Source organism: Melospiza melodia, chromosome 13 (assembly GCF_035770615.1).
Source record: "Melospiza melodia melodia isolate bMelMel2 chromosome 13, bMelMel2.pri, whole genome shotgun sequence".
In the NCBI taxonomy this organism is placed as follows: domain Eukaryota; kingdom Metazoa; phylum Chordata; class Aves; order Passeriformes; family Passerellidae; genus Melospiza; species Melospiza melodia.
Window position 1 is genome coordinate 5,017,638 of NC_086206.1, and position 26,278 is coordinate 5,043,915.

The 26,278-nt window shown below is 51.6% G+C and overlaps 1 protein-coding gene across 1 annotated transcript; it reads right to left on the bottom strand.

Annotated features, from left to right (window-relative positions):
- LOC134424500 (hydrocephalus-inducing protein homolog) lies at positions 1-25,675 on the bottom strand. The gene is made up of 27 exons (XM_063168318.1): positions 25,598-25,675; positions 22,480-22,605; positions 22,108-22,227; positions 21,839-21,973; positions 21,449-21,648; positions 19,524-19,648; positions 18,752-18,953; positions 18,158-18,341; positions 17,702-17,801; positions 17,093-17,211; positions 15,831-16,054; positions 15,027-15,094; positions 14,070-14,305; positions 13,147-13,331; positions 11,299-11,434; positions 10,688-10,852; positions 9,120-9,272; positions 7,121-7,359; positions 6,527-6,782; positions 5,392-5,535; positions 5,081-5,224; positions 4,280-4,593; positions 3,732-4,095; positions 2,605-2,703; positions 1,705-1,914; positions 318-493; positions 1-28 (listed from the first exon to the last, which is right to left on the bottom strand). The coding sequence occupies exons 1-27, from the start codon at positions 25,673-25,675 to the stop codon at positions 1-3; spliced, it is 4,530 nt and encodes a 1,509-aa protein (XP_063024388.1).
- Positions 25,676-26,278: the final 603 nt, after the last annotated feature.

Sequence of the window (26,278 nt, forward strand, 5' to 3'; positions counted from 1 at the left end):
CTAGCTTCTGGCCAGGTGCAAGGGAACCCTGCAGGGACAGGAGAGGAGGAAGGGACTGCATCAGGGCTTTGCTGTGGGATGGCTCAGGGGACAGACAGGCTGAGGGGACAGGTTCTCATGCAGAAGAAACCATCAGACCACATCACTTTCTACCTTCCTTGTGCTCAAAACCCTGGGGTGCAGTGTGTGCTCCCGAGCTCTCGCAGGGCTGCAGCCCCAGCACAGCTGGGGGGTTTCCCCCCACTTTTTTCCCTCTTTCCCCCCCTTTTTTCCCTCTTTTGCCCCCCTTTTTTTCGTTTAATTCTCTCCTGGGCTGCCTGACAGAGGGCCAGAGGCAATGACTTGTGCTACTCACTGTGGTGGGCACGACCACGGGCACTCCAGGCAGAGGCTTTGCTGCAGTGCCAGTGCTGCAGTTTGGCACCACGAAGGTGAATTCCATGACCCCGGTGTTGCGCAGGGTCACCTCTGCTTTGAGGACTTTGTTAAACCTCTGCAGAGAGGACAGAGCAGGGAGAAGTTACAGACACAGGCCTGATGCTGGCAACCTCCTGCCTCTTTCATGGCACTGAAAGCACACAGCCACAGTGCAACCACACAGCTACAGAGAGGTGGTAAAACCTTGGAAAGGCCAGAAAGAAATGAACCAGGGGACCAGGTCCTCTGCACTCTGAGGGGCCACCAACAGCCAGGAGAAACAGAGGAGGTGGCACTGAGATGTGTGAGATGAAGCCAAAAGCTTATGGAGTTAAAGAATGGAAGTTGTTTGTTCTGCATGTTGCTGTTTGTGGTTTGGATTTGTTCAGGTTGGTTTGTTGGGTGTTGCTGTGAGCTGGCAGAGGGACGGGGTTGACAACCTGACCTGACCAAAAGGAAAGAGGATGAGAGGGGAAGGGACAGAAAAGTTGGTGGTCAGAGAGAATGGAAGTTCCTGAGTGCCCCTCCAAGGGGAAAGGGGCCAGGGACTGTCCCAAAGGGGATACAAAGATTGCCCTTTTGTTGGAGATGTGTTTGCTCGTCTCCAGGGGCAGGGAGACACACAGCCAGCTCGGCTGAATTGTTACTAATGAACAGTTTTGTTTTGCTTTGACAACTTTGTCCCCATTGAATTGTATCTAAAAGTCAGTGCATTTCTGAGAGGCATTCCAGGAGAAAAGGCACCTGCATGCAAATATTGGCAAGAAACAGACAGGTGACAAGAGAGACACACAGGACAACACAGGCAGTGCCAGCAGCTGGAAGTATCTGTGGACATTAAAGTGTAAAGAAGTAAAGTGGTGATTATTGTGGGACATTGTTTTCAGGTACTGAAGTGACTGAAAGCCCAAGTTCCTCCCTTTGTTGATTTTGTGGATCAAGCCAGAGCATTTGACAAGAGCATCTCCTTGGAGCTCAAGCTTTAGGAGCAGATCAGTGGAGGGATATCCCAGGGACAGGTCCCTGTGGACATCTTCCCTGGGAGCCTTGTGCTCCCCAGGCGGCAGGGTCAGGTGCCTTGGAGAGGACAGTGTCCTGTCCCTCAGCCAGGGGAGGGGAGGGAGGGGTGGGGATGGCCATTCCAAACCAGCTGGCATGCTGGACTGTCTCTCACAGGTTGTGTTCCAAGCCCCAGAGCCAGCAGAGGGGCCGAGAGGGGGAGAGAGCCTGGGACGGGGGTGGCCACGATGGCAGCCAAGGAGCTGTGGCAGGAGCAGCCTGTGGTACCTGCAGCCCCCAGTCGATCTCCTGCAGGTCCAGCTGGTAGCTGGGGCACGAGGCCTCCCCGGTCAGCACCACCTCGTAGCTGGGGCCTCCCTGCACGTGGCACAGCGCCCGCACACGCGCCACCACGTTGGCGTGCCCAAAGAAGGTGAAGGTGACCTGCTCGCTCTCTCCCGGCTGCAGCTCACCCCACAGCGGCCGCACGTCAAAAACCTGCAGGGAGGGGAGGAGAGATGGAGATGGTGAGAGTGGAAACGGATGCAGAAGAGCAGCTGTGTCCTGAAATAAAGCAGAGTCACAGCTGGAGGGGCCTATTCCCCAAACACAGCCAGAATCACCCTGATCTCATCCTGTGTCCGTGCCACTGACCAGTGGAGGGACCATGGGGAAAATCTTCTCCCATAATCACTTATCCATGAGAATAGACTACATTAGAGTCAACTGGAATGTCTCCTGGCAGCAAGAAATTCTCTCTACTGCAGAACTTGTCTTTGGAAACACTTCTCACTGTCTTCAGAAAACCAGGAGACTTGGAGGTGGGAGCCCTTGGAGCTGGGGGAAGGCTCATCTGACTTCTGAGGCCTTTCTCCCTCTCTCTGACTTACGTGCTGTTCTCTCAAGCTGCTACAGCCAAAGTTCCTACAAAAATGTGCTGAAAACCACCTGATGAGGTAAATGGGAGCAATGCCCTCCACAGGGGCTGCACAGGGAGCATCCTGGGGCAGCCCTACAAAACATCCCACATGGCCTCTCCAGTGAGCACTGGCTTCAGCAGAGCTTTGTGATGGACTGGGAGGGATGTGAGGCCCCTCTGTGAGCAGTGCTGAGGGCCACCAGTGGCACGGGGGCTACAGAACCACCTCCCACACTGGAAACATGGACGTGAGACAAATTCCCACTTACCTCCTGCATTCCCAGCTTGGGGTGCTCCATCTCTGAGAACCAGCTCAGTCCCCTCACCCTCAGCGGCCTCTGAGACGCCCCAGGAGTGGATGACAGCCCCTGGAAAAAGCACCACGGGCTGCAGTGAGCTGGCTGCTCTGAGCAAGATCACGCTGCTGCTGCAGGCTCCAGCACCTCCCACACCAGGAGCAGCTGGAAAGGGGCCTGGGCACAAACCAAGGGTGACAATGTCCAGGCCATCAGTCGAGGGTGGGTCCAAGCCCAGCCACAGATCAGACCTGGGCTCCATCTGCACCTCCTACATCAAACCTGCCTGAGGGAACTGGGTGCCCCCAGCACACAGGCAGGGAGGGTTGGAACTACATAATCTCTGAAAGCCCCTTCCAAGCCAAGCCATTCCAGGATTCCAGGATGGCCACCTGAATTTCCCTGGTTTACTTGTGCATACATAGCAACAATCAGGAAATAAAGATGGTTTTGTGCTTCTATTTGAAAACATTCAGCCACACTGTTCATATAGGGCTTTGTTTCTCCTGATTCAGAAAAACTGTGCAGTGTAGAAACAACTGATATTTGTGTGTGAGCAGGTACAACCCTTCTCCATAAACTTAATGCCAACACTGGGCTTTTGAGAAGCTCTCTGCTTCCTTACATCTTTTTTTTTTTTTTTTTTTAACTGCATAATAATAAGTGACTTTTTATTGCTCCATAATAAGTGACTTTGCAAAGTCTTGCTCTGGAGCTGTCACTGCAATACTAGTTTTTGGGAGAAGGCAGAGATGTGAGTGCTCTAGCTGGGTTGGGAAGGGGCTACTTGGAGATCAGGACTCTTCATGGACTGACATGGGAAGCTGGAGGCCTTCTCATCATGATGCAGATAAAGACCTCATTTTACATTGTAAAGAAAATATGCCAAAAAGTCCCAAACTCAGCATAGGTGTGTAGGATCTGAGTGAGCTTCTCTGAGCAAAACTTTCCTATTTCTGCCTCCCCAGACACCCCATGCCCAACTGCCACTTTCAGGGCACAGGACGGAAGGGCAGCAAAAAGGGAGGTTGGCATGAGTATGACTTTTTGGTGGCAAGTTGAGGAGGCAAAGCAAGTGGTAGGTGCACAAGAAAATCCACCTCTGATTCCAGGGAATGCTGTGCATCTGCTGGCTCCTGGTCAGAGTCCTCCTGAGCAGAATCCTCCTGGTCAGAGTCCTCCTGAGCAGAATCCTCCAGGGCAGCATCCTCCAGGGCAGCATCCTCCTGGGCATGATCTTCCTGAGCAGAATCCTGCTCGTCAGAATTCTCCAGGGCAGAATCCTCCAGGACAGAATCCTCCAGGGCAGAATCTTCCTGGGCAGAATCTTCCTGGGCAGAATCCTGCGTTGTTTCTGGGGTTTCAATTGGCTCCTCCACACTTTCAGTCCTGGAGTATCTCCGTAGAAACACTCTCCTCTTGTTTAATGACCGTGGCTTGAATTTAGGTGGTGAAGGGATGAACCTGGAAAATAACATAACTGTGATGGTGGACCTGTAGTGGGGGAGAGAGGTGCCTGCAAGAGCAGCTCCTCACTGCACTGCAGCCCCTGGCTGGGTGCTGGTGTGCTGGGCTCAGTGACAGCCACTCAGAGCCAGGCTGGAGCAGCTCCATGCTCGCAGCAGCATGGGGATGATGATGCTCATACCTGATGGTGTTCACCTGGCTGTCTGTCAGGAATGACCAGTGGTAGTTGACAGGGAGTGGGCTGCAGTTGGTCATCTCCATCTTCAACTCTTGTTCAGTGTCATTTATGATGCAGCCAAAGTCCACGGCCTTGGTGGGGAGGTGGAGATTTGGGAAGCAGACTTCCCCCCGAAGAGGGATCTTCTCCACATGAGGATGCTCCATGAAGCTCACCCTGAGAACCTTCTTTACCACCCAGCTGATCAGACTGTTCTTATAAGCTGGGTTAAAGCAGATGCAGAGATGAAGTTCCTTCCCTACACCCACTGGCAAAGGCTGCAAGGAGATGAGCAGTAATTAATCACCTGTGGGATGATGTCCCAAGGCCTGACAGCAGCAAACAGTAAATGCTCCAAGCGAGCCCAGCATGGGCTCCTCAGTTCATGGTTCATCTCTCTACAGCAGGGGTCTGACTGCAGGCACCACAGTCCAGCCCAGGATCCCTCAGGCTCCCGTTGCTGTGCTCAGCCCCAATCCAAGGGGGTGGCTGCTGGAGAGCTGGCATGCTTTCCAGGAGACACCTTTACTGCATGGCTTGCCTCAATCTGCTTTCCTGCTCCCCTCTCCTCACGTTTTAGAGCCAGCATGGATGTTACCAATTCAGATAAGATTTTGATTCCTTCAGCAGCTCTGCTGATTCAGCTCAGGCCAATCCACTGCTGACACTACAGAATGAGCTTCTCAACTTGAGGAGCTCCCAGCAGAAGTGCAGCACCACATCCCTCCTCCTCAAACCCCACTGCACAAGCCCACAGAGGCTCACCTTGCAATTTGCAGGGAGGGGCTTCCGGTTGACATTGCAGACCAGGAAGGGCTGCTCCAAGTCCAGCACCACGCTGAATGGCAGGGAGCTGGTGTTTTTTAAGGTCAGCGGCTGGTACTGCAGTGTCAGGACATCACTGGGTTTCTACAGAAACAGGAGACAAGGGAAAACAACCTCAAGTGCCATAGACCTCCTTCCCCTTCTAATGCACTTCACACTTTTCAGCCCCAGAAGTGCATATATTTCTATTTACTTCCAGCCAAGTTAAGAGTTACACCTTTAAATGCCAGGATGCAATCTGGTGACTTTACCTTTTCCACACGGAAAGCGATGGCTCTGGGGGACATTTGCACTGCAGGGCAGATGAAGTTGCAGATGACATCTGTTTGCAGGATCTGTTTCTTTGCTGTCTCTTTCCCCACCACAGCGTGGCACAGCAGCCGCTCCTTCACCTCCTGCACACAAGATTCCCTTGTGTCCCCGTGTGTGCTGGCAGGCCCAACACCCCACACTGCCTTGCCACCCACCCATGGGCCCCATTCCTGTCACTCGTTATTAGGGACTGTAATTAGTCTCTGCTCTCCTCAATAGCTTTCTTTTCTTTCTGTGCTGCCACCTATGTATTCTAAATATCTGTGCCCAGGGCTCCTGGAGCCAGGGAATGCATACCAGACTTAGCTGGCAGCTTCTCTGCAGAGTTTCATTTCCCCTGGAAAGAAAGGTCCAGGTAGGAGAACACTCCCAGACTCTGCTAAAATCTCCCCCCCTGAACTGCTCTCCAGGGGTGCTGCAGAACCTGGCTGTCCCTGGGACACCAGGGGTGGCTGAGACACTGGGGCAAGCAGTGATAGAAAAGTTGACCAAAGTCAAACTGTCAATTCTGACGATGTCTGGGAACAGTTTCCTGCCTGGATGGACATTGCACAGATCATTGGAGCTGGCACACTGTGTTTTCCCCCTCCAGGACTCATAGCAAGAGCAGCCCTGTGCCCACGTTTGTCTTCAGAGGAAAAGCAATGCTGCTCCCAGACCCTCCTGCCATTCCCAGGGCATTTGTTTTACTGCCTGGGTAAAGGGTTTTTCCCTCAGAAAAAGCACTTGACAGTAGTTTAATTTGCTTCCTGCCTGGGCTTCTAGCCTAAGTGCAACTTCTTTTCTCTGCTCTCCCTTTCTGCCTCAGCACATGACACAGGTAAGCCCTGTTTGCCCAAAGGAGCAGTACTTCCTTCAGTCTGTATTTTGGGATCAGCAAGTTGGGTTTATGGTAGCTAGGGAAACACAAAAGAGCCTTAGCAACTGATGGTGGCCAGCAAGGAAAGCAACTGGCTTTGAAACAGTTTCTTGAAGTCACTTGCTCCTTGTGCCAGGCCAGTGTCAAGGGGCTGCAGAAGAAGCTGCAGTGGAGGGGATCTGATGGGGAGGGCTCAGCCCTGGGCAGGGCCTCACCTGGACAGTGCTGGAGCAGCCTTCCAGCACCATGTCCACAGTCTGGCCCGGCCTCAGGTCCACCTGCGCTGGGCACAGCTTGAACACGGGGCTGCCAGGCCTGGGCATGGGGGGAGCCCCTTTGCCCGGGGGGCCCGCGGGGGCCGGGGCCCGAGCGCTGCGGCGGAAGGTGCGGAACCCTTCCGTGCTCCAGTAGAGCCGCTGCGTGCGGCGGCCTCTGTTCGTCAGCTGGAAGTGGTAAAAGCAGCGACTGAAGCTGCAAGAGAAGAGAGATGGAAAATGTCACGGGAGCTGTTATTTCCCTGGCATCACTCAGCTTCAGCTTCACCCCAATGGCATTCCCTGACTGCGCACTCTGCAATAAAACCTCTGCCCAAAATGCTGCCCAGGCTCAAAGCTTCAGCCCTGCCAGGTCTTCCGGCTTTTCCATTTCTGTGGCTTTCCAGGATATTTGACATATTTCTCAATGAATTCCTGTGGTTTCATGGAAACAGAGCTGGGACCTTGAGTACTGAAGATCTAGCCTGAAGGGCTATGGAAAAATTGTTCCTTGCTGAACACACAGGAGATGTGGAAGTTTCTAGAGTCTCCTACCTGAAGCAGGACTTCAAGTCGAGCTTCGGAACAAGAGGTTTGTCCGAGACAACTGTGGTGCCAATGCCCACAGCCTGGAGAGGGATGATGGTCACAGGGTTGTTCTCAATGAACACCTTCAGCTTCTCCTGGAATTTCACTGTGTCATTCAGGTTAGCTATGACAGCCACGGACACCTCAGAACTGGGGGGGACCACTCCTTTACTGGGCTCAATCCTCCAGCAGGAACGTTCCACAGCCTGTAGGAAAAGCCAAACACTAAGTTAGATGGAAGCCATGGACCCTGCTCTGCTGTGAGGTGCAGAAAACGGGAAGGCTAAAGAGATGAGTATAAAAACCATAAACGTTTAATTTCCCTAAATGTAAGCTATGGTGTCCAGCACAGCAACTCCCCAAGAGCTTATACAACCTGTATTTTACCTTCCTTTGACAGACTCGGGTCATTAGCCCTGTTTTGCTCAACCCAAGGGAAGCTCCTCCTCAGGAGAAGGTAATTCCCCCTGCTGGCTCTCTTTGGAGCCCTTGCCAAGGGAAGCTGTTTACTCCCTGCTGGCTTCCTGGCAGCGGAGCTGGGTGTGCACAAAGGCTCATGGCTGGAGGAAGGCAGGACTGCTCAAATCCCAGCCCAGCAGCCACACAGCTGGAGGACACTGCTGAGAGCCTGAAGGATAACTCTGCAAAGCCAGCTGAGCAAAATCCCAAATCTCCTTTCCCAAGGGGCCATCAGTGCTTCTCAACACCCCCTGAAGGACTGAAGCCCTCACTCCCCACCAATCATCAGCTGTAGAGAGGTGCCCCAGGGCCCTCTGCTTTGGAAAAGTCACCTCTAAATGCTTATAGCAGAGCAGGAAAGCAGGAAGCAGAAAGAAAACTGGACAACATGTGCTCTGTGGGCATGGCCCACTCTTCCCAAGAACTCTTGTCATCTGCTTTCTCATGGACTTCATGGACTGAGCAAGGGAGCTGGAAGGTGCCCAAAGGAGGGGGAAAGGCCTTGCACCAGCACAGCTGTACAGACACAGCTCTGCAGGTCTGGCCCTGGCAGGAGCATGTGAAAGCCAACCTTTACACACCATGAGCACCCAGCCAAGGTGCACTGCTCCCTGCAGAGGCTGGAAGCAGAAGTCCATTGTGGAGTCAGGAAAAACTGCCCTGCCAGTCCTCCACTTTGGGATAACATTTATCCCCCAAACAGCTGCAAAAGCAGCAAGAGGAAAATTCACGCCCCTCCTCCTTGGCCCAGGAGGCTGAGCCTGAACTCTCACACAACACCTGATGATTTATCCACAAATACAAACAAGTCCACTTGATCAGGGTTGGCTTTAACCAGCTCCAGAAGTTGAACCCACCCAATATACAGAAGATCTCTTTTCAAAGCTTTTTTCAAGCTGTAGCTCCAGCCCTGTGGCTTGTCCCCCTCTGTAACCTCCAGGAATGAAACAACCTTCCTCTGCAGGTGATCTCCAGAGCCATTCTGCAATGCTACAGAGACCACAGGCTCTGGGGGTGCACAGCCCTCACAGGTGCATTTGTTTGCAACAGCACCACTGGTTTGACCCACAGGAGTTGTGAAACTTGCCTCCCCATGAGCAGTTTGAGGGCAGATCTCACACCCTGCTTTCTGCCATTAACACAAGTCTGGCACAAACAAATGCAGATGGAATGGGGAGTCCATGGGGAAATCCATGCCCTCTTAGGAGCAAAGGGCCACAGCTTCTCTTGATCTCAGAGCTCCAAAAACAGGACTTGCACAGCTAAGTATCTTCCATAAAATAAAGAGAGAACTTGCAAACATGATCCAGACTCATTTCTGCTCCAATCTCTCTGCAAACTATTTCACAGAGGCGTGCCTGAGATCCTGGCTCCTCTTGCTTGCCCTTGGATGGAATATCTTGCTTCCACTCACACAGAACAGTACAGAAACGTTGCATACAAAAACAAGTCAAGGGCTGCTGGTAACCAGCACCTGTCCCTGGAAAACAGCCCCACAGTCACTTACCATCTCCACCTGGAAGGCTGCAGGAATCTTACACTGATTGGCGAGGTGGAGAGTTTTGGAACAATCCTCTAGGACTGGGATAGAGCCGAAGTTTATCTCCCTGGGATGGACATAGACAACGGGGCCCTGGCCAACGCACTCTAAACGGATTTCCTGTTCCAGGAAGAAGGTAGCAAAGGTCAAAAGATGCAACAAAGGCAGCTTTAAAAACACAGCCAGCTCCAAGAGCATTCCTAGACTGGGGACAATGATGGCCCTTGGAAGTTGTCAGTGGTGCAGACTGAAACAGAAGGCCTGGAGCAAGTGTGGGGTCTGCAGTGATCCCACCTGAAAGCCACAAGCTCCCATTATCAGAGCACAAAGCACTGCTGTTTGCCATGCTTGCTTCTTTACACCTCTTCCACATGGCTCTTTCCTTTACCTCCTGCCTGCTTCATTCAAATGCTCCACCTTGGCCCAAAGCACCTTCCCAGCCTTTGCTGCTGCACAGCCATCCTTGAAGACTCTTTACAATTCAAAAAGCTGCACTGGTGAAAAGAGCACGAGCCAGAAGCAAGGCAGGCTCTTCAGAGTGGAGATGAGGCAAGTTAGCTGCCTTCAGTTTGTGCTGATGTGTAATCTTCATATATATGAGTAAGGGGCATCAATTAGTAGTTGCATCATTCAAGCAGTATTTTTTCCTTAAAAAAAAGTCTCAACTGACTTAATAGTCTGAAACTCAAAAGGATTCTTCTTGCAGAGGTAGCACAGATGATGGGACAAGGAACATGGAATTCTTGGCTAAACTATGTCCACATGCTGCAGCACTGCTGCCTTTGTGGGGTGCTCATGGCACAAAGCAGACTATGGAGGGATGAAGAGCATCCATGCCTGGCAGACTGGGCCTGTATTTTGTAGCCACTTGCTGTTATGATATATGTCTCTCTTAGGAGCTCTTTTAGAATCTTCTTTACAGTCCTTGGAATCTTCTTCAGAATCTTCAGAGTCCTCTTTTAGGAGGCTTTGGTTCAGGAAATTGCTTGCCTTATCCATTTCCAAACTTGGTGGAAAGAACAAGCAAAGCCTGTGCTCCAGATGCAAGTTGTGTGGACATTCATTTTGTTTTGGGTGGGCTTTTCTTGAGGAGATATGATGGGTATTTCTCAGACCTGAGGGACCTGGCTTTCAGAGAAGCCTCAGTCCAGCTGTGCACAAAACATTCCTTTAGCAAACAGTGCTTGCTTTAGCAGGATTCAGGGATGTGATGCTGAACAGCTGTAATGAAGCAGCCCTTGTGTTCATCTGATAACATGGCAGAGTATGAGACCCAGGGACTGGTTTGGGTTTCAGCCTGGGCTTGTTATCCCATCTCCCAGATTTGTAACTCTATGCTGGGTCAGGCACTCAGATTGCCACCTGTGAAGCTTCCACTCTTCCTCTTTCCTAGGCACGAGCTGCTGCTTGTGCCACCAGTCCCTTCTGTCCTTGTCCACACCAGCCATAAATCACAAGCTCCTGGAAGAATCCCTGTGCAGTTTACACCCCACTGGGAGGAGTTGCTCAAGGCACACAAGTCCCCTTGCTCTCACCAGTGGGGATCCTGGTCTCCCAAACACGGCCAGCTTGGCAGTGATGCTGCACTGTCCCAGCAACTGGGCCTGGAGTGTAATTGGGATCTGCACCGAGCTGTGAGCCTCGATAATCCCCGAGGGTGCAAGGCTGGAGTACCACGCAGCAGCCTCCTCCTTGTGTTCCTGGCAGGGACAGAATCAAAGGCATCTTCAGAACTGAGGAAACTTTAAACTCCTTAACCTCTACCACAAGAGCAACTCCCACACGCTTGTAAAAATTCTCAGGAGAAAGCAAGAAAGCAAAAACCAAGATGCAAGGTGTAGGTGCTCAGCATCCCCAGGGGTCCAAAAGTTGCTGCATCAGAGACACCCACTTGGGTGCTGACAGCTTCCTTGCATCGGATTTTCACTGCCCTCGAAGCTCTGCCACGTGAAAACAAGTCAAGGACTAGACTCTAAACATCTTCCTCAAGATGTTAAACTTCTTCCTAAAGTTTGTATTTAGGTTCCTGTTCTCAGAAAACCTTTAGCTTTGAATAGAAACCAGCAAGGTCTTATCCAAACCCTTTTATTCCCCTAATAACCCCCCCAGTAAAATCTGAGGGGAGGAGATGGATGCAAGGCCAAACCTGAGGGAGAAGACAGTAGCAGCCTGGGAAGTCACTGTCATTCACCAGGGTCACCTTCTCATCATAGAGCACCTTCAGGCAGCAGTGCCCCAGTTCCACGACAGGGTTGAGCACTCGCAGAGTAGGAACGATGCACCTGGGCAAAGAAATGACCCCAGGGGAATGAAGAGACACTGGGAACATGGAGAACTTTTGTCCTCCAAGAGCATGCAATGGAGGATATCTGAAAATCTAACAGATTAGAGTAGTAGAGCAGTCCTACAGTAGTCCAGAGCTGTCTCAGCAGTGTTGCCCCTTCTCTGCCCAAGGACACTTGCAAGGACTCCCGTAACAGTGCCAGTGGTCCCTGAGCTCTGGGGGAGCCTTTCCAGTGAGGACCAGTGAGGACCAGTGAGGACCAGTGCCCACCAAGGCTCAAGGAACACAAGACTCCAGTGTATCAGTGAAAATGACTCCCTTTTCTCCTCCAGCACGGTTGTCCTGCCTGAAAACTGAATCATCTCTTCCAGCAGTGAAGGGCACAAGGCCCACAGTGCAGGTGATCAACTTCTTCCAGTTCCTAGAACTCCCTCAATTCTTTCCCCCATGGATCTCTACACTGACTGTCCCCATTTGTGCTTGCTTTACAAAATGGCAGCCCAGGCACTGACTGGATGGCTCTGCCTGGGAGAGGGAACAGCACCAGGGAACTGCATCCCTCTTGGCACTAAACTGACACCCACAGCAGCACAGCAGGATGGAATTCTGCTGCAGCAAGAATGACTTTTGGTCTCAGCTCTGAGAACATGACTCAACAGAGCCAGAGGGAAGCAGCGAAAGCTGAGCTGACCTTCTGACCGGTCCGGCCTTTTGTCTCTGCCCGGTCACGCACAGCATCCTATGCCTTGGGACAGCCCGTGCTCCAAAGGATGAGTGCACTCTTCATATTTTTCGGTCTTCAGTATTGTTCATTATTTCTTATCTACAAAATTTTTTTCCAGCCCGACAGAGGTCTGACCAGCAAGGCAGCCAAGGGCACACTGACCTCCCACTGGGCGGTCGTCTATTTTTATACTAAAAACTACGTACAATATATTTACCTTTACTTTCCAATACCTTTTACCCATACTAACAAGTGCACATTCAACATGAACCAATCCCAAAGTGCCAACATCACCCCAGAAGATGGACGACAAGAAGAAGAAAGAAGAAGGGCAAGACACGCCCCGATTCCTCCATCTTGTCTCCTACAAGCCCCCTGCACCAAAATCCTAAAACCTGTATTTCCACCCTGTGAATAATTAATTCTTACACCACTTATCCCCAAGTGATTCTCTTGTCCTCACACAGGTGGCACATCCCCTGCAGGGTCAAAATCCAACCACCAAGCACTTCTGGCAACATTCCAGGATTTCCGAGCCCCCCAAGGGTTATCTCGGCAACTCTGGACATCAGGAGTGATATGCTGAGTTCCCACAACCTTCCACATCAAGGACTACAGTCCTCTTTGTAAGACCTTTTGCTCTCCCCACTCCTGCCTGGAGCCTCTTCCCCACTGCACATGCACTGCTGAAGGGACCCAGACCCCAGCTCTCAGCAGGCTGCTCACTGTGTTCCAAACCACTGCTGCAGGGTGGTCACAAGCAGCATAAGTTCACCACTTGCAGGAAGAAGGGCAGGCAAGCCTTTGGAAATTTGTTCCAGCTCAAGCACCAAAGCCCGGACCAACAATTCATGTTATTCCTGCTCCCTTTAGAAAAAGGGCTAGGGCCATGGCTGGCTGTGAACAGGGGTGGTATCTCACTAAGGGCTGCTTTCCTGGCACTGTTCTCATGTCTAGATGGGCAGATGCAGCTCATGAAGCAGCACTTCTCCTTTGGAGCTGCAGCCAGGCAGTGTGCTGGTGCTGGATGCCCGAGCAAAGACAAGCAGGTGCAGGAAAGGTGTTGGTACCTGGCTGTGAGGGGCAGTGCAAACACCTTCCTGCCAACATCTTCCACGTCCAGCACCAGCTCCAGATTGTAGTCCCCAACAGTGTTGGGACACAGGGTGACCTGGCAGAAAAGAAATGAAGTGCAGCAAGTATTTCCTAACTCCCAAAATTCTCATTACCCATGTGTGCTGTCCTCCAACTCCTGTTCCATGGTAGACAAAGGGAGGATTTGCTTTAATTTTTCTGCTGGTCCCTAAGTAGAGCAACAGTCTTTGAGAGTAAAAAAAGCCCTCTGTCAATATGAGATTTGCTAAAGGGACTAATTTTTCACCTGACTACAATGACATAAATGCAGAAGAAGTCTGTTGTCTCCAATGGAACAAGTCCAGCCTTACAGCGGGAAGCTGAGGGCAGAGTGTGGCCCAGCACATGCTGGGCAGTTTGTGGCTGCAGAGTATTTTCTGTCCCCACTGAAGATTCCTGCAGTGAATACAACTCATCTGCTGCCCAGGAGATGAGAAACAAGACCAGGAAGAGAAGAAAACTGCTTTCCACGATGATATCTCTCTCTTTAACAGCAACTTGCTGTTTTCATCCTTCCTCTGCCCACTTGCAATCAAAGAAATTGTTCTCAAAAACACAAGAATGGCTTCAGGACTTGACCATACGGTATTGATCTCAGTGTATGATTTTGGAAACAAAACAGTGCTCCTGAGGAACATCCCAGGTAAGCCAGCTAGCAGAGGCCTCCCAGCAGTGCAGATCTCTCACTCCCAGGATGCTCCAAGCTGGCACCAGAGCTAAAGCCCTCCCACACTGCAGTGAAGCCTCAGCCCCAGCAGCTGGACTCTTCCCATACCTTGATATCCTGGGATCCCAGGGCACGGACGGTCCCGCTGTGGGGGTTTATGGTAAATTCCTGTAATCTCCTCAGAACTCGAACTTCCTTCCTCCACAACTGGCTGCTGGGTTTGCCTATCTGAGTAGTGCTGCTAACACTGGGCACTCCCAAGCCATCCCCAGGAATGTACAGGGAGAAGCCCATGGGTGTCAGGGAGGTGTTAAACAGGCAACACTTCAAGGTGTGAGGAAAACCTAAGAAAATGACACAAATCCCCATTTAGGCATCAATACCTCGTGATTGCTGGTGTGAATATCCTGCTGGTAGGATAAAACTGTGCTTGGATTTTACTTCTTTGTTATCTGAACTACAGCTCATTGCAGTGGATCTACAGCTTGGCTGGCCAGCTATGTGTGGAGCAGACATCTCCCAGCCTGCTTACCAAGAGTCATTTAAACCAAGATGGGGAGGAAAAACCAACTGCAGGCACAGCCCAGGGCTTCTCCATGCCCATCAACAGTGACTGCAGCAGGGAGGCAGGAGAGGCACAAAAAGGACGTCACGCTCTCAAATGCCACTGAGGTAACACATGCAGACAACATTCAGCAGCACAGTTTAAAGAAACAAAGATTAAAGAGCTGCCCCCAGCTGAAGAAACCTTAGGAATGAAATCAGATTAAGCAGGATGAATCTGCTATTACAGAACCATATTCCTGCCCGGTGCCTTTCTTTATTGTGCCACTTACTAAAAGGGAAACAAGAAGTGGCCAAACAGTGATGCTGACTTTTTATTCCTTTGGTCCTGTTTGATCTCATGATGGCAAAAGGGTACCTGAGGCACCAGCAGCCCTGAATGAACACCCTGAAGAGGCTGTGGTGGAGGAACACGAGTGATGAATGCTCTTATGTTCAAGGGCTCCATTTCAGCACCACAGCAAGCTCTGACACTGTGGTGCCAGCCCAGGGCACACTCACCAAAGGCGATGTCACCGAAGTGCAGGGCGGGCACATCAAAATGGAAAGTGGGTCCTATCACAGAGCCCCTGCAGGGACAAAGGCAGGGAGGCAGTGCCTCTGTTAAAGGGAATCACAAAGGGTTTGGGTGTCCTTAGGGAAAGGGTGGATAAATGCTGCTGTCAGAGCCACCCTGGGTTTCAAATCAGCCCAGCACCCTGTGCTCAGCACAGCACCCACGGGGGCAGGAGGCAGCCAAAGCAAAGTGCTCAGCAGCTGACAGATGTCCTAGTCCTTGGCACAGTTCCTGCTGCACAGTTCCTGACTCCCACATCAGCCCTTTGCTGGCTGTGCAAAGGAGGCACCAGAGCCCTCTGTGCACAGGAGCTGGGAGCACAGCTTGTCCCCACAGCATGGCTGGGAGAGGGGAGCTGAGGCTGCTGCTGCCCATCTGGCAGGGATTATTCACAGGAGTTTTTACAAACACTGCTGCTGCTGCAGAATGACCCAGGCTGGCCCATCTCCAAGCCCTGGGGGCCTTGCTGGGTGTTCAGGTGGGACATCCCAGAGCAGCTGCTGCCCAAAGCTGATCCATCCCACTGCCTGCAACAGCCTAAGCAGGAGACATCCCTGCAGGGAGGAGTCATTGCAGCTCCTGGGTACCCACACAGGGCAGCAGGCACCCCACACTAAAGGGATGCCCGAGCCAGAGCCACCTCAGGCAACACCTTTTTTCTCTGCTCCACCACAAAATGAGGCAGATGGAAGATGATCACCCAGAGACAGCTAGAGATGTGCCCAACAAGCTCCCAAAGCCCTCCTCACCTGACAGTGAAGATCACAGGCTTAGGGGATTCAGCCACATGGAAATAGAATTGTTCCTCAAACTCCCCCCGGATGGTGGGACAGAAGGAGACCCGGATGGCCTGGAGCTTCTCTGGTGCCACGATGCCCTCCTGGGGCAGGAAGGTGAAGCAGGAGCCCATGGCTGTGGTTGGAGGGATGAGTTTGAAGGGAGCCTCAATAGGCCCCTTGTTGATCAGGTATGCCTGCAGCAGCAGAAAGGCAAAGTGGAAATACATGAGGAATGTTCCTTTCCTACAGAAGTCTGAGTCACTTTCAAATTAAACTATTAACACCAGTAACAGACAGAAGATGCCTTGTGCTGCTGCATGGCAGAAGCCAAAAATACAACATTGAAATACAGCTTTGTGTAGCTTTGGGGTTTTCATGCAAAGCAGTGATAACTTCATCTAACCAGAGGCACTCTGGGGTTTTCCCACTGGCAGAGACAGTCCAGTTTGACCTGCAGCACAGAGGGGCTGCTCAGCATCACCCAGTTCATTCACACCTGGCCCTTAGAGCAGCACTGGGCATCACAGCATTACCAGTGACATCACCACAGAGATTTCAAACGTGTCCAACCCCACCGTGGGCAGGGCACGTTCAGCTTCCATTGCAGCCCAACCTGTTTACAGCAGGAGTGGGAGAAACCAGAAGCAAAGATGTAGGAAGTTCCTTTGCCTCCTTCCCAGAAACACTTTGCTCTTTCTAGAGCCAGAGGTACATCATGGCTGAGGAGTGGTGAGGGGCTGGTCAGCAAGGGAAAGCACTGCCAAGGGCTTTGACCAGCGCTGAGCCAGGAGGGTGGATGGTTTTCCTCTGACTCCCACGAATATGCAGGAGGGACATGGCTGAAAACTGTTTGCAATGGACTTGAACTCAAATGCAGCCAGTTTGTTCCAGCTGCTTTTGGACAGCCTGAGCACAAAGGTGATTTGTGTCTGGGACTGGAACAAAAGCCTCTGAACATGCAGCTTTTTGACCCAGTGTTGGTTTCATGTGTCAAGTGGTTTTGCAGGAAGCCTCCCAGCTGATCTCCAAAGAAGGCTGCCCAAAAGCAGGGCCTGGGGTCTCACAAACAACAGACACACCTTTCTGACCCCATCCAAAAGATCCAGATTCCAAGAAATCCCCCCAAAATTGACAAGCATCACAACTACCCAAGTTGCCAGGAATTCCACAGGTCCACAAGGCTCACTGCTACCCTAGGAGCCAGCAGGACCCACCCCAATCCTGCTGCTTACCTCATATCTGTGGGTTACTCTGACAAAAACCTCCCCGATGTTGAGTTCCTCAAAGTGGAAATGGACCCGGGGCCCGAGGCCTTCCCCCATGAGGAGCAGGGGCAGCCTGTTCTCACGGCCTGGGGAGAGATTTCTATTTCAGTACAGGAATTCCTTCTGCTCTCCTGTGTTTTCCAGGCTGCCTTAGTGCTAGTCCCTGACTCTGTGCTGCATGGGACCAGCTCCTGATGTCCCAGGAGCAGATATGAACCCTTCCCTTCCCTCAGGAGATGCAGTACATCCACAGACATCATCCTTTCTTCTACCCCTGTGCTGAGTGTGGAACTTTAGGAAATGCCAGAAATTTTGTTCTTCCTCCTTCTGGGTGCACCTCAGAGTGTTTTCCCCAAGGGAGGAGGAGCCGACTAAATACAGGCAGCATTCAGAACAGCTGAGAGGGAAAAAATCAAAATAGAGGAGATGCCCTGGAAGCTGCAGGGACAGTGGGCATGTGCCAGCAGGGCCCTGCTGAGCACAGACCCTCCCCAGCCATGGCACAGGAGCCCAGTGACCTGGGGGAGTGTTTGCAGCTGCCTTCACTGCAGAGAGGGGCAGGGGAAGGAGCCGTACCTGAGACGTCACAGTAAACCGTTCGCTCATAGACCTGGGCTGCCTGGGGCGTGAAGAACACGCTGATTTCAGCCGAGCACTTCGGCATGATCTCACCCTCCTAAAGCAGAAGGACACAGCAAAACCTTTATCTTCAGACACCGCAATTCTTGTTTTCAACCACAGTCCTGTAAGCTGTTATCTAGAGCATCAGTGACAAGCAAGGAGTGAGTAACACTCATCAATAACACTGAGAACAGAGTTTGGAAGCTTTAGTCAGGCTCCTGCTGCCTGCCAGGAGCCCACAGGGCAGAAATGCTTTTTGCAACCAGCTCTCTGACCTCACCAGAATCCCGATGACTTCTCTCCTGGCACACAAAGCCAGCTGAGGCAGGGATCAGTCAAGTGACCTTAGTCAGGGATGAGGAGGAAGAGGAAGGAGAGAAGCAGGAAGGGAGGTTCTCAGCCATCATTTACCTTTGGCACAAGGGAGAAAATGTCATCGTCTAACAGCATGGGATCTCCTCTGATCTTTGATACCTCACTCTGGAAGGTGTGGTTGAGAAGAGCAAGGCGTTCTCGGCAAGTGATGTCCACTTCACGCTCCTTCAGAAAACTATACAACTTGTGCCTTTGCTGCTGGTATATCCTGTGATACTGCCTGCAGGCATAGGAAAGACAAACCCAGCAGGTTGTTTAATAAGCCACGTCTTTGCAGAGAGAAGTGGAAGTGCAGGAGCAGCTCCACAGCAAAGGGCTGACCCTGAGCCATGGGGTCCCAAATGGATCAGAGGGTCACTTGTTCACTCCACACTTGCAAGCTCAGGAGAGCTTTCCAAAGGCAGCAGCCCTCAACAGAACCTTCTGGCTCAAAGCCTCTGCCACAGCTGAGGGAGAATCCATCAGCCACCTCAGGCAGCTTTTCCTGGCACACAACTGCTTGGGGGAGGCAGGAGAGATGGGCTGGTTTACTTACCCAAAGCCATTCAAAAGCACCAGTACCTCTTGAAGCCATTTGTTAGTTTTACCCTTGGGCAAGGAATGTCTCTGAAATGGATCTTTCAAACCCACCTCTGCCTCAGCTGTTCCTCCTGTTCCTCAGTATCCACAGCCTTCCACTGGAAGCGGGCTGTGATGTCGCTGCGGTTGTGGATGAGCACAGTTGCGCTGTTTGACATGGTGATGTACGTCTTCTCCAGGGTCACAGTATTCCTGTCCAGCCCGATGTGGGCATCCACAGCTCTGGCATGAAGGCTTGTGTGGGTGTCTTCACCTGGAACAAAGCACAGGGGAGTCTTTGCTCGCCTCACTGGCTGATGGAAGCACAAGGAACAGAGCACACCACAGGCAGCAGAAGAAAGTGTCACAGCTTTTAGCTGAACGAGCAGTTCCATGGATCAGTCCATGGATCACAAGCTGAGAGCTGCATGTGCACAGCATGACGCCGTCCTGACAACCTGCCAGCATTTCACCCTCTAGAACAGACCCCTACCAAGGCTCCCTCATTTCCAGAGCATTCAAAGCTTCATTATTCCCAGCCAGCTCCTGGGATTCATCTGGGCTCAGACTTCAAGCTCACCATTCCTGTTGCAGGTGAGCATTTCCCAGGCGAGATGCAAACAACAAATACCAGACATGCTCTCTAGAAATGGCATTTACAAGGAGCTCTACAAGGATCAAGATGACAAACTGCATGACTACAAACCAGATGACTAGAACATGAACCCCATGAAAAGTATCATCATCTCCCTCTTGAAACCCACGGCCACACCAGCCTTTCTGCTTAGAGCAGGCTCTGCTCTGAGGGATGCACAGAGTGCCCTGAGCACTGCCCAGCACTCACCTGTGTCGTAGTGCACAACAAGGGACCTGCAATGGTCACCAGTCTTCAGTGGCCGAAATTCCACTGCCACCTCCACGGCGTCACCAACATCCAGAGTTCCCATGGCCGGAGTGACAGAGAAAGGGCTGCAACACAGAGACAGTAGGACTCTTGGTGGAGATTTGGGGACCCTCTTGCAGTCCAGTTCTGCTCACTTGTGCAAGCAAAGAGCAAACCAACCACAGTCAGCAGAAGACAGAACAAACAGGGTCAGAAACAGCCACTGACTCTAGTGTGAGGAGATCCAGCCCTCACAAGATCCTGTGGGATGAAATGACCTCATCTCCCCCATACTCTGTATCCAGCTCTCTGCAATGAGGCTCAAGGGTCATTTGCATCTTGCTTACTCTCATCAGATATCAGCTCCCCTTACTGACAGAGCTGGGCAAAAGTTATGGCCATGGATACCAAGGACCAAGTACTCCTAACATAATTCACAAACAGAGCTGACCAGTGAGCAAAGCTGGCAATTTTGTGACCAAGTCTCTCAAAGCACCATTCACCTGCACTTTTGGTAGATGCTGTGTGCAAGGAGGCTGCAATCTGTTTCAAGTCCCATGGTACAGTTATCTGCTACAGCCAAACATTCTTTTGTCCACTGGTGTCTTAACTGCCATTATTAAATGATTTGATTTTGGGAGAATTGATCTCATTAAAAGTTGCCTCCCACATCAAGGGAGACAAAAAAAATAGGGCTAATTGAATTGCCTCATGTGTCCACTAACACTTATTGCAGGAAGAAACTCAAATATCATCTAATCTTAATATCTATTACTTTTAAGTGATGGTCAGTTAATTCTGACGTCAAGCAGCATTAACTATTCTAATAAATTCAGTCTGTTAGGTTACAGCAGCTCCATCTCTGTGCTGAAAAATTCTGTCCAGAGTCAGCAGCTCACAAGCTCCATCTTTGCCTCTGTCACTACATCTAGGCTCTATTTCATCTACTTCAAGATTTAATTCCTGAAGTTCAGAAACTCTTTAAATCCCTATCAAGTAGGATCCAACATGCTCTGTAGCACTCAACAGAACTGCTGGCAAGCACATTGTAAAAGGATACCAGACTTTATTGGGGATTTATTTTGGTGGTGACAAAACAAGATCTGGAAATCCCAGAGAAAAACCGTGCATGGATTTACAAGTTCCTGCCTACATGTTTGCACAGTCCAAAGCAGCAGCCTGTTTGAGCAGCATCTGAGGAGCCTGGATTGGAGCTGCCAATAGCTCTGGCAGGCTTTGGTGGAAGCTCCTCTTGGACCCTCATGTTTCACAGCAGAAAAGTCAATTTGCCTTTTGACCTCTGTTTTGCCAGAGAAAAAAACATCAAGGCCACTCAGCTGCCTGAGGTTAGACAGCAGGTCTGTGCTGCATTCCTGACCTCAGCTCCTACACCAAGACCTCTGGGATCTCATAACCCTCAACACACCACCAGCCAACTGAACTGGTTTCCTTGCAGATATGGTGTCAAAAATGCATTACCCTCTCCAGTTCAGCCAACAGGAGAAACAGTGATTGTCTTCTCATATTGGGCATCTGATGCGGGGACCACTGGAAAGCCACGTGCCTGTGGCCTCCTAGAGAATGGGTCTATTTGGCTGGCAGTGGTGAGTAAGCATTTCAGAAGCTGCTTGTGCTCAGGAGGGTGCAAGCCAGCTACCAACATGTTCCAGCACCCTCCAGGAAATCTGAGACAGAGAAAGCTCAAAGACTGCATCCTGCTTAAACCATGAGAAGCAACGGCAAACGCCACACGTCCTGCTCACTTCCAGCCAGGGCTGCAGGGCAGCAGCTCTGATGCTCTGGTTCCTTTTGCTGCTCTTTCCCAACTCTGCCATCACCCAAAGGTGACAGATATCCTTTGTACAAGGACAGATGAGCTGCCTCACCTCTGGGTGCTCAGCTCGTAACAAGCAGGCCGGTTTCCAACATTGTGAACCAGCAGGGTCTTCTGGGTCGTGTACTTGACCGGACAGGTGGAGAAGTCCAGCTGGTCAGGGAAGTCCAGGATGGCTCGGCCACCGATGGCCCAAATTGGCACAATGAACTCTTCATTTTCAGTGGTGCAGAGGAGCTGGTGGAAATAATCCTGTGGCAAAAGAAACTGTCTCAGCACAGAGCCTTTATCTCCATCTTTAGCATGGGCAAAGAGTATCTCCCAGTTCTAGATCCTCTGAAACCAGAACAGGTCCTCAAAAGCCAGGCCAGATGCCCTGAATCCAGCCTTGCAGGTCCACTTTCCACTGCAAACAGCAACCTCTTGGGCCCTCCAGACTCACCTTTCTCTGCCCAGGGGTGAAGAGGATGCGGACAGTGGTGTAGAGGCCTGGTGGCACCTTGCGGCACACGTCATTGGGGCCCACCAGCTGGAAATAAGGTGAGCTCTTCAAGGTGACCTTCACCAAGTGAGGAACCTGCAGGACAGACATGGAATGATGGTTTTGCCACTTGTGATGGCACAGGTGGACATGCCCTGGTGCTATCCTTAACCACCCTTCTCTGCTCTCCTCTTCCAGCACAGCGTTGAACCTCCAGTCCCAGCACTCACCTTGTCCCTGTTCCTCAGAACCAGCGGCACTTCACAGACCTCACCGGGGCTGTAGTTCTGAAACACCACCTCTGGTGGGCAAGGCTGAAACGAGCGCTGCTCTGGGGCAGCTGCTGAGAACTGCAGGGAGAGGCCAGAGAGAGCAGAGACAGGTTCAGCTGCTGGGAGGAAGATTCTGCTCTGATCCCCAGTGAAGTGCAGACTCTGGGTGAGCACATCAGCCCAGCCCACGCTGGGCAAACAGTGGCTCCTCCACCTCTGCCCTGGGCTGACCAAAAGCTCCTGGACCAGGCTGAGCAGGCTCAAGCCAAGCTGCTCTTTTGGCATCCTCCTCAATTATCGCATCAAACAGCAAGGGCAGGGAAAGGCTACCTTGTGATGGGAGGTCCCAGGCTTGTCTTGAGGCTGGACAATGGGAGGCAGACTCAGCTTCTTAGCTGTGGCCAGCCTCTGCTTGGTGTTGAGAGACATCTCCTTCTGGAAGGCAGAGGGAGTCAGCTGGAAGGCAAAAAACCAGCAAGAGTCTCAGAAATGCCCTTGCTCATGGAGGCTTTTCTTGTTCACTTACTACTGATGAATGATTTGTGATCACAGCCACTAGCACAGTTCTGGAAGCCCTGGAAGTTTGCTGCTGAAATACTCAGCACCAATAAATGACTAACACAGAGTGGAACACACATACTCCAGCCACATGGCTGTGTCCCATGAGTCTCTGTGATTTGATGGGACATGGTTGGGGATTTCTGCTCTTTGGGCATTTGTTTCCTCTTACATTTCATTGGATTGAGGCAGTGACCTTTTCAGAGAGTGGGGAGGAGCTCTCAGAACTGCCCAAACTCCATCCCCGCACAACACTCTAAACTCACAGCCAGCAGATAGCACTGCTGGCTGAGTCCAAGGGAAGCAAGCAAGAAAAGCTGTACCAAGAGTGAGGTGCACAGGAATGTGTCCAAGTTTTAGCTCTCTCTGTCAATTAGCATTGGTTTTCTCTGTGTGGGCTGACAGAGCCCTGGACAGAAGAAAACAGAGGGATCTCCTTGGCAGAGCCTCAGCAGTGGGGCATCTTCAGCCAAGTGAGCTGCAGACAGCAAGGGCCCTTTGTGGCCCTGGCTCCATCCAGTGCTGCCTGCAGGGCTGCATCTGTGCCCACCCAGGAGCTGGGAGGGAACAGCTGCCTTGGGAGCTCTTCCAGCTGGGACCAGCCGTGGCTCTCAAGGCTTTGGGCAGAGTTTGAGCTTTCCCCCTCACGTGCCCGGGTGCCCAAGGGCAGGATGGTCAGAGCAGCACAGGTGAGTGCCCAGACTGACAGAAGGAATGGCTGTGGCAAAGGGGAAGGAAAGAAGCCCATGCTGAGGGCTTCAGCTGTACATTGGTTTCCCTTGGCTCTGCTGGCACAGCCAGGCAGGGTGCTGGGCTGTCCCTGACACATCCCACAGTGTTCCCTACTGCACCAGGACAGCCCCAGCAACAGGAGCACGGCACAAAGGGCTGGGGAGGGGCTCTGCAGCTTCAGAGCACTGCTGGACAGCAGGGGCAGGGAGAGCAGGGAGAGCAGGGCAGTTTCCAGCCTTAACACAGCCCCAGGGGCTACTCACAGAATCAGCCTTCAGTCTTTCCCTGAGCAAAATACGAGGTGTTGGAGGTGTTGGTGTCTTTGGCACTCCAGAAGCCATTGAGAAGAGGTGATGTCACAGAGGAGTGACAGCGCCTCAACAGAACTGGAAGGAACAACAAGGGAACTCTGAAAATCCAGAACCCAATTCATGGCAGACTCAAGGGATATACTGGTGCTAAAGATTTTATATGATTTGAAAGCAGCTAAGTGCTCATTAGGCATAAGCAGCTAGTGTTGTTAAGCCTCTAGTTGGACTTTATTGCAACTATATGGGTACCTTATTCCATTCAAAGATGAATTGCACTGAAACCTGGAGCTAAAATGCTGACTATTAATAATAGTTTGAACAGACAAAGCTGTAGCTCAAATATTACTTAAAACCAGCATGAGTAGACCTCCTCTTTTTTGGCTAAACACCCCCTGCTCTCTCAGCTGCTCCTCACAGGACTTGTGAGAGACTGGAATGTTATGGTTAATGGCTTAAGTATTGCTATAAAGGACTTTTTGCCCATTGTGACAAAACTATATAAAGAAGCTGAGACCCTCAAGCGCACCATTCCCTGAAAATGCCTCCTGACTGGAACTTGGCACTGGGAGTTAAGCTGCCTAAGGGAACCTGAGACAAGATAAAGGTGACACTATTGTCCTGTTAGCTCAGGTCTGGGGAGAAGTAAACAAGGCTGAGGGAGAAAAATATATCCCCACTAAAGTCAAATCCAGCAGCTGTCCTGAAAATCAGCTCTCTCTGCCTTCAGGCTGGGGAAGTCATAGCCACAGACTCGTCTGCTGAGGCCAGGTTGGCACACAAACCTCCCATCAACAGAGGGGGAAGGAGGAAATTTTGGGGGTGAGGCACAGCCTCTGGTAAGGGGCAGAGGACGCCCATCCTCCCTCAGACAAACTGGCTCAGCTCTAAAACCCCCCAGCCCCAGAAGGCCACATCCAGGGGACATTCCCATGAGGGGCAGCTGAGGGGGTGTCATAACCCAGCAAAGACCTCCAAAGTGCCCCCAGAGCCATTCCTGAGGCCTTGCACCAGATGACTGCATGGCATGCAGAGAAACACAACAGATCTGGAAATCCACAACCCAATTCATGGCAGACTCAAAGGACATACTGGTGCTAAAGATTTTATATTATTTGAGAGTAGTAAGAGACAGAGCCAAACTTGCCCCACCCCAGGGAGGTACCTGGGCAGTCCCACCTCGCCCAAATCTGCATTAATCCATTGGAGTCTCACATTTTGCGAGACCTCACCACAGAGACCAGAAGAGGACTGAATGTGATGGGATGGGATCCATGGAATGGTGATATTTTCTACTAAATCTGTCTCTGTCACTCTATTCCCTCCTTCCCAGCCCCTTCCCTCCCCATCTTCTTTTTCTATTTCTTTCTCCCTCTCTCTTCCTCACATTTACTGTTCCATAAAATCCAAACTATTGACTTTGACACATGGTCTTGGTTTGCACCTTAATCCAGGGGCATCTCCTTAATAATTTTAATAACCAGATCATAACAACCCACTGAAACTTGAACAGAACTCATTCACCTATAAGTAGTTTAAATACATACTATAGGAAAAAATGTATAGACAAGTATATTTAGGAAATGTTGCATATCTTCGGTGAGAAAAAAACACCATCAGCAGACCATGTATTGTTCATCCCCTCAGCTGTCCATGCCACCGAACTGAAGACTGGCATTATCCCATCCTGTATTTCCCTTTGGCATTCTCTTTCAGATGTGACAAAACCAGAAAGTACAACTTGAGTCAATCTTTACCTTCAAACGAAATTCAGGACTCTCTGGCAGAAACCAATGTTCTGCGAGTTTAGGCGTCCCTCGCAGAGCAGTGTTTTGCGAGTTCTCGCTCACAGACAGCACTGTTGTGCGAACAACTCCGCTGGCAGTGGCCGAGTGCCGCCGGTGAGCGCGCCGGGTGCGAATGAGCATCGGGGCGGCTGCGGGCGCTGAGGCCGCGGCGCCGTCACAGACGCTGAGGGCCCGGGCGCGGTTACCGGGCAACCGCGGCACCGAGCCTGGGGCCGGGCCGGGCCGCGCTGCTGGGCGCAGGGCATTGGCACTTTGGCTGCTGACTTGGCTTTAGTGCCTCCTGCAGAGTCCTTCTGTATTTATGGCAGTTTAAAATGTGGTGATAAAGGCACCTTTGGCAGGTCTATACCCTGCTCTTTGTATAGCACTAGGATGCTGTCCTGGCTGGAGCCCCATCAGGGCCTGAGGGAGCTGGGCAGGGGCTGAGCCTGGAGCAAAGGAGGCTCAGGGGGCCCTTGTGGCTCTGCACAACTCCCTGCCAGGAGGGGACAGCCGGGGGGCCGGGCTGTGCTCGCAGGAACAGGGACAGGAGCAGAGGGAACGGCCTCAGGCTGGGCTCAGGGTGGGCAGCAGCAGGAATTTGCCCATGGAAAGGCTGCTCAGGCCTTGGCAGGGGCTGCCCAGGGAGCTTTGCAGTGCCCATCCCTGCAGGTGTCCCAGGAAGGGCTGGAGGTGGCACTCAGGGCTCTGGGCTGGGGACAAGGTGGGCATTGGGCACAGCTG

What these genes read in the sequence shown, in the direction of transcription:
- LOC134424500 (XM_063168318.1), bottom strand. Translation starts at nt 25,675, where the DNA reads ATGCTCATTCGCACCCGGCGCGCTCACCGGCGGCACTCGGCCACTGCC. An exon ending in CTGGGACCTCCCATCACAAG is followed by an intron (nt 22,228 to 22,479) that starts GTAGCCTTTCCC and finishes CTCTCCCTGCAG; the next exon opens with TTCTCAGCAGCTGCCCCAGA. An exon ending in TCACCCCTGGGCAGAGAAAG is followed by an intron (nt 21,649 to 21,838) that starts GTGAGTCTGGAG and finishes CTTTTGCCACAG; the next exon opens with GATTATTTCCACCAGCTCCT.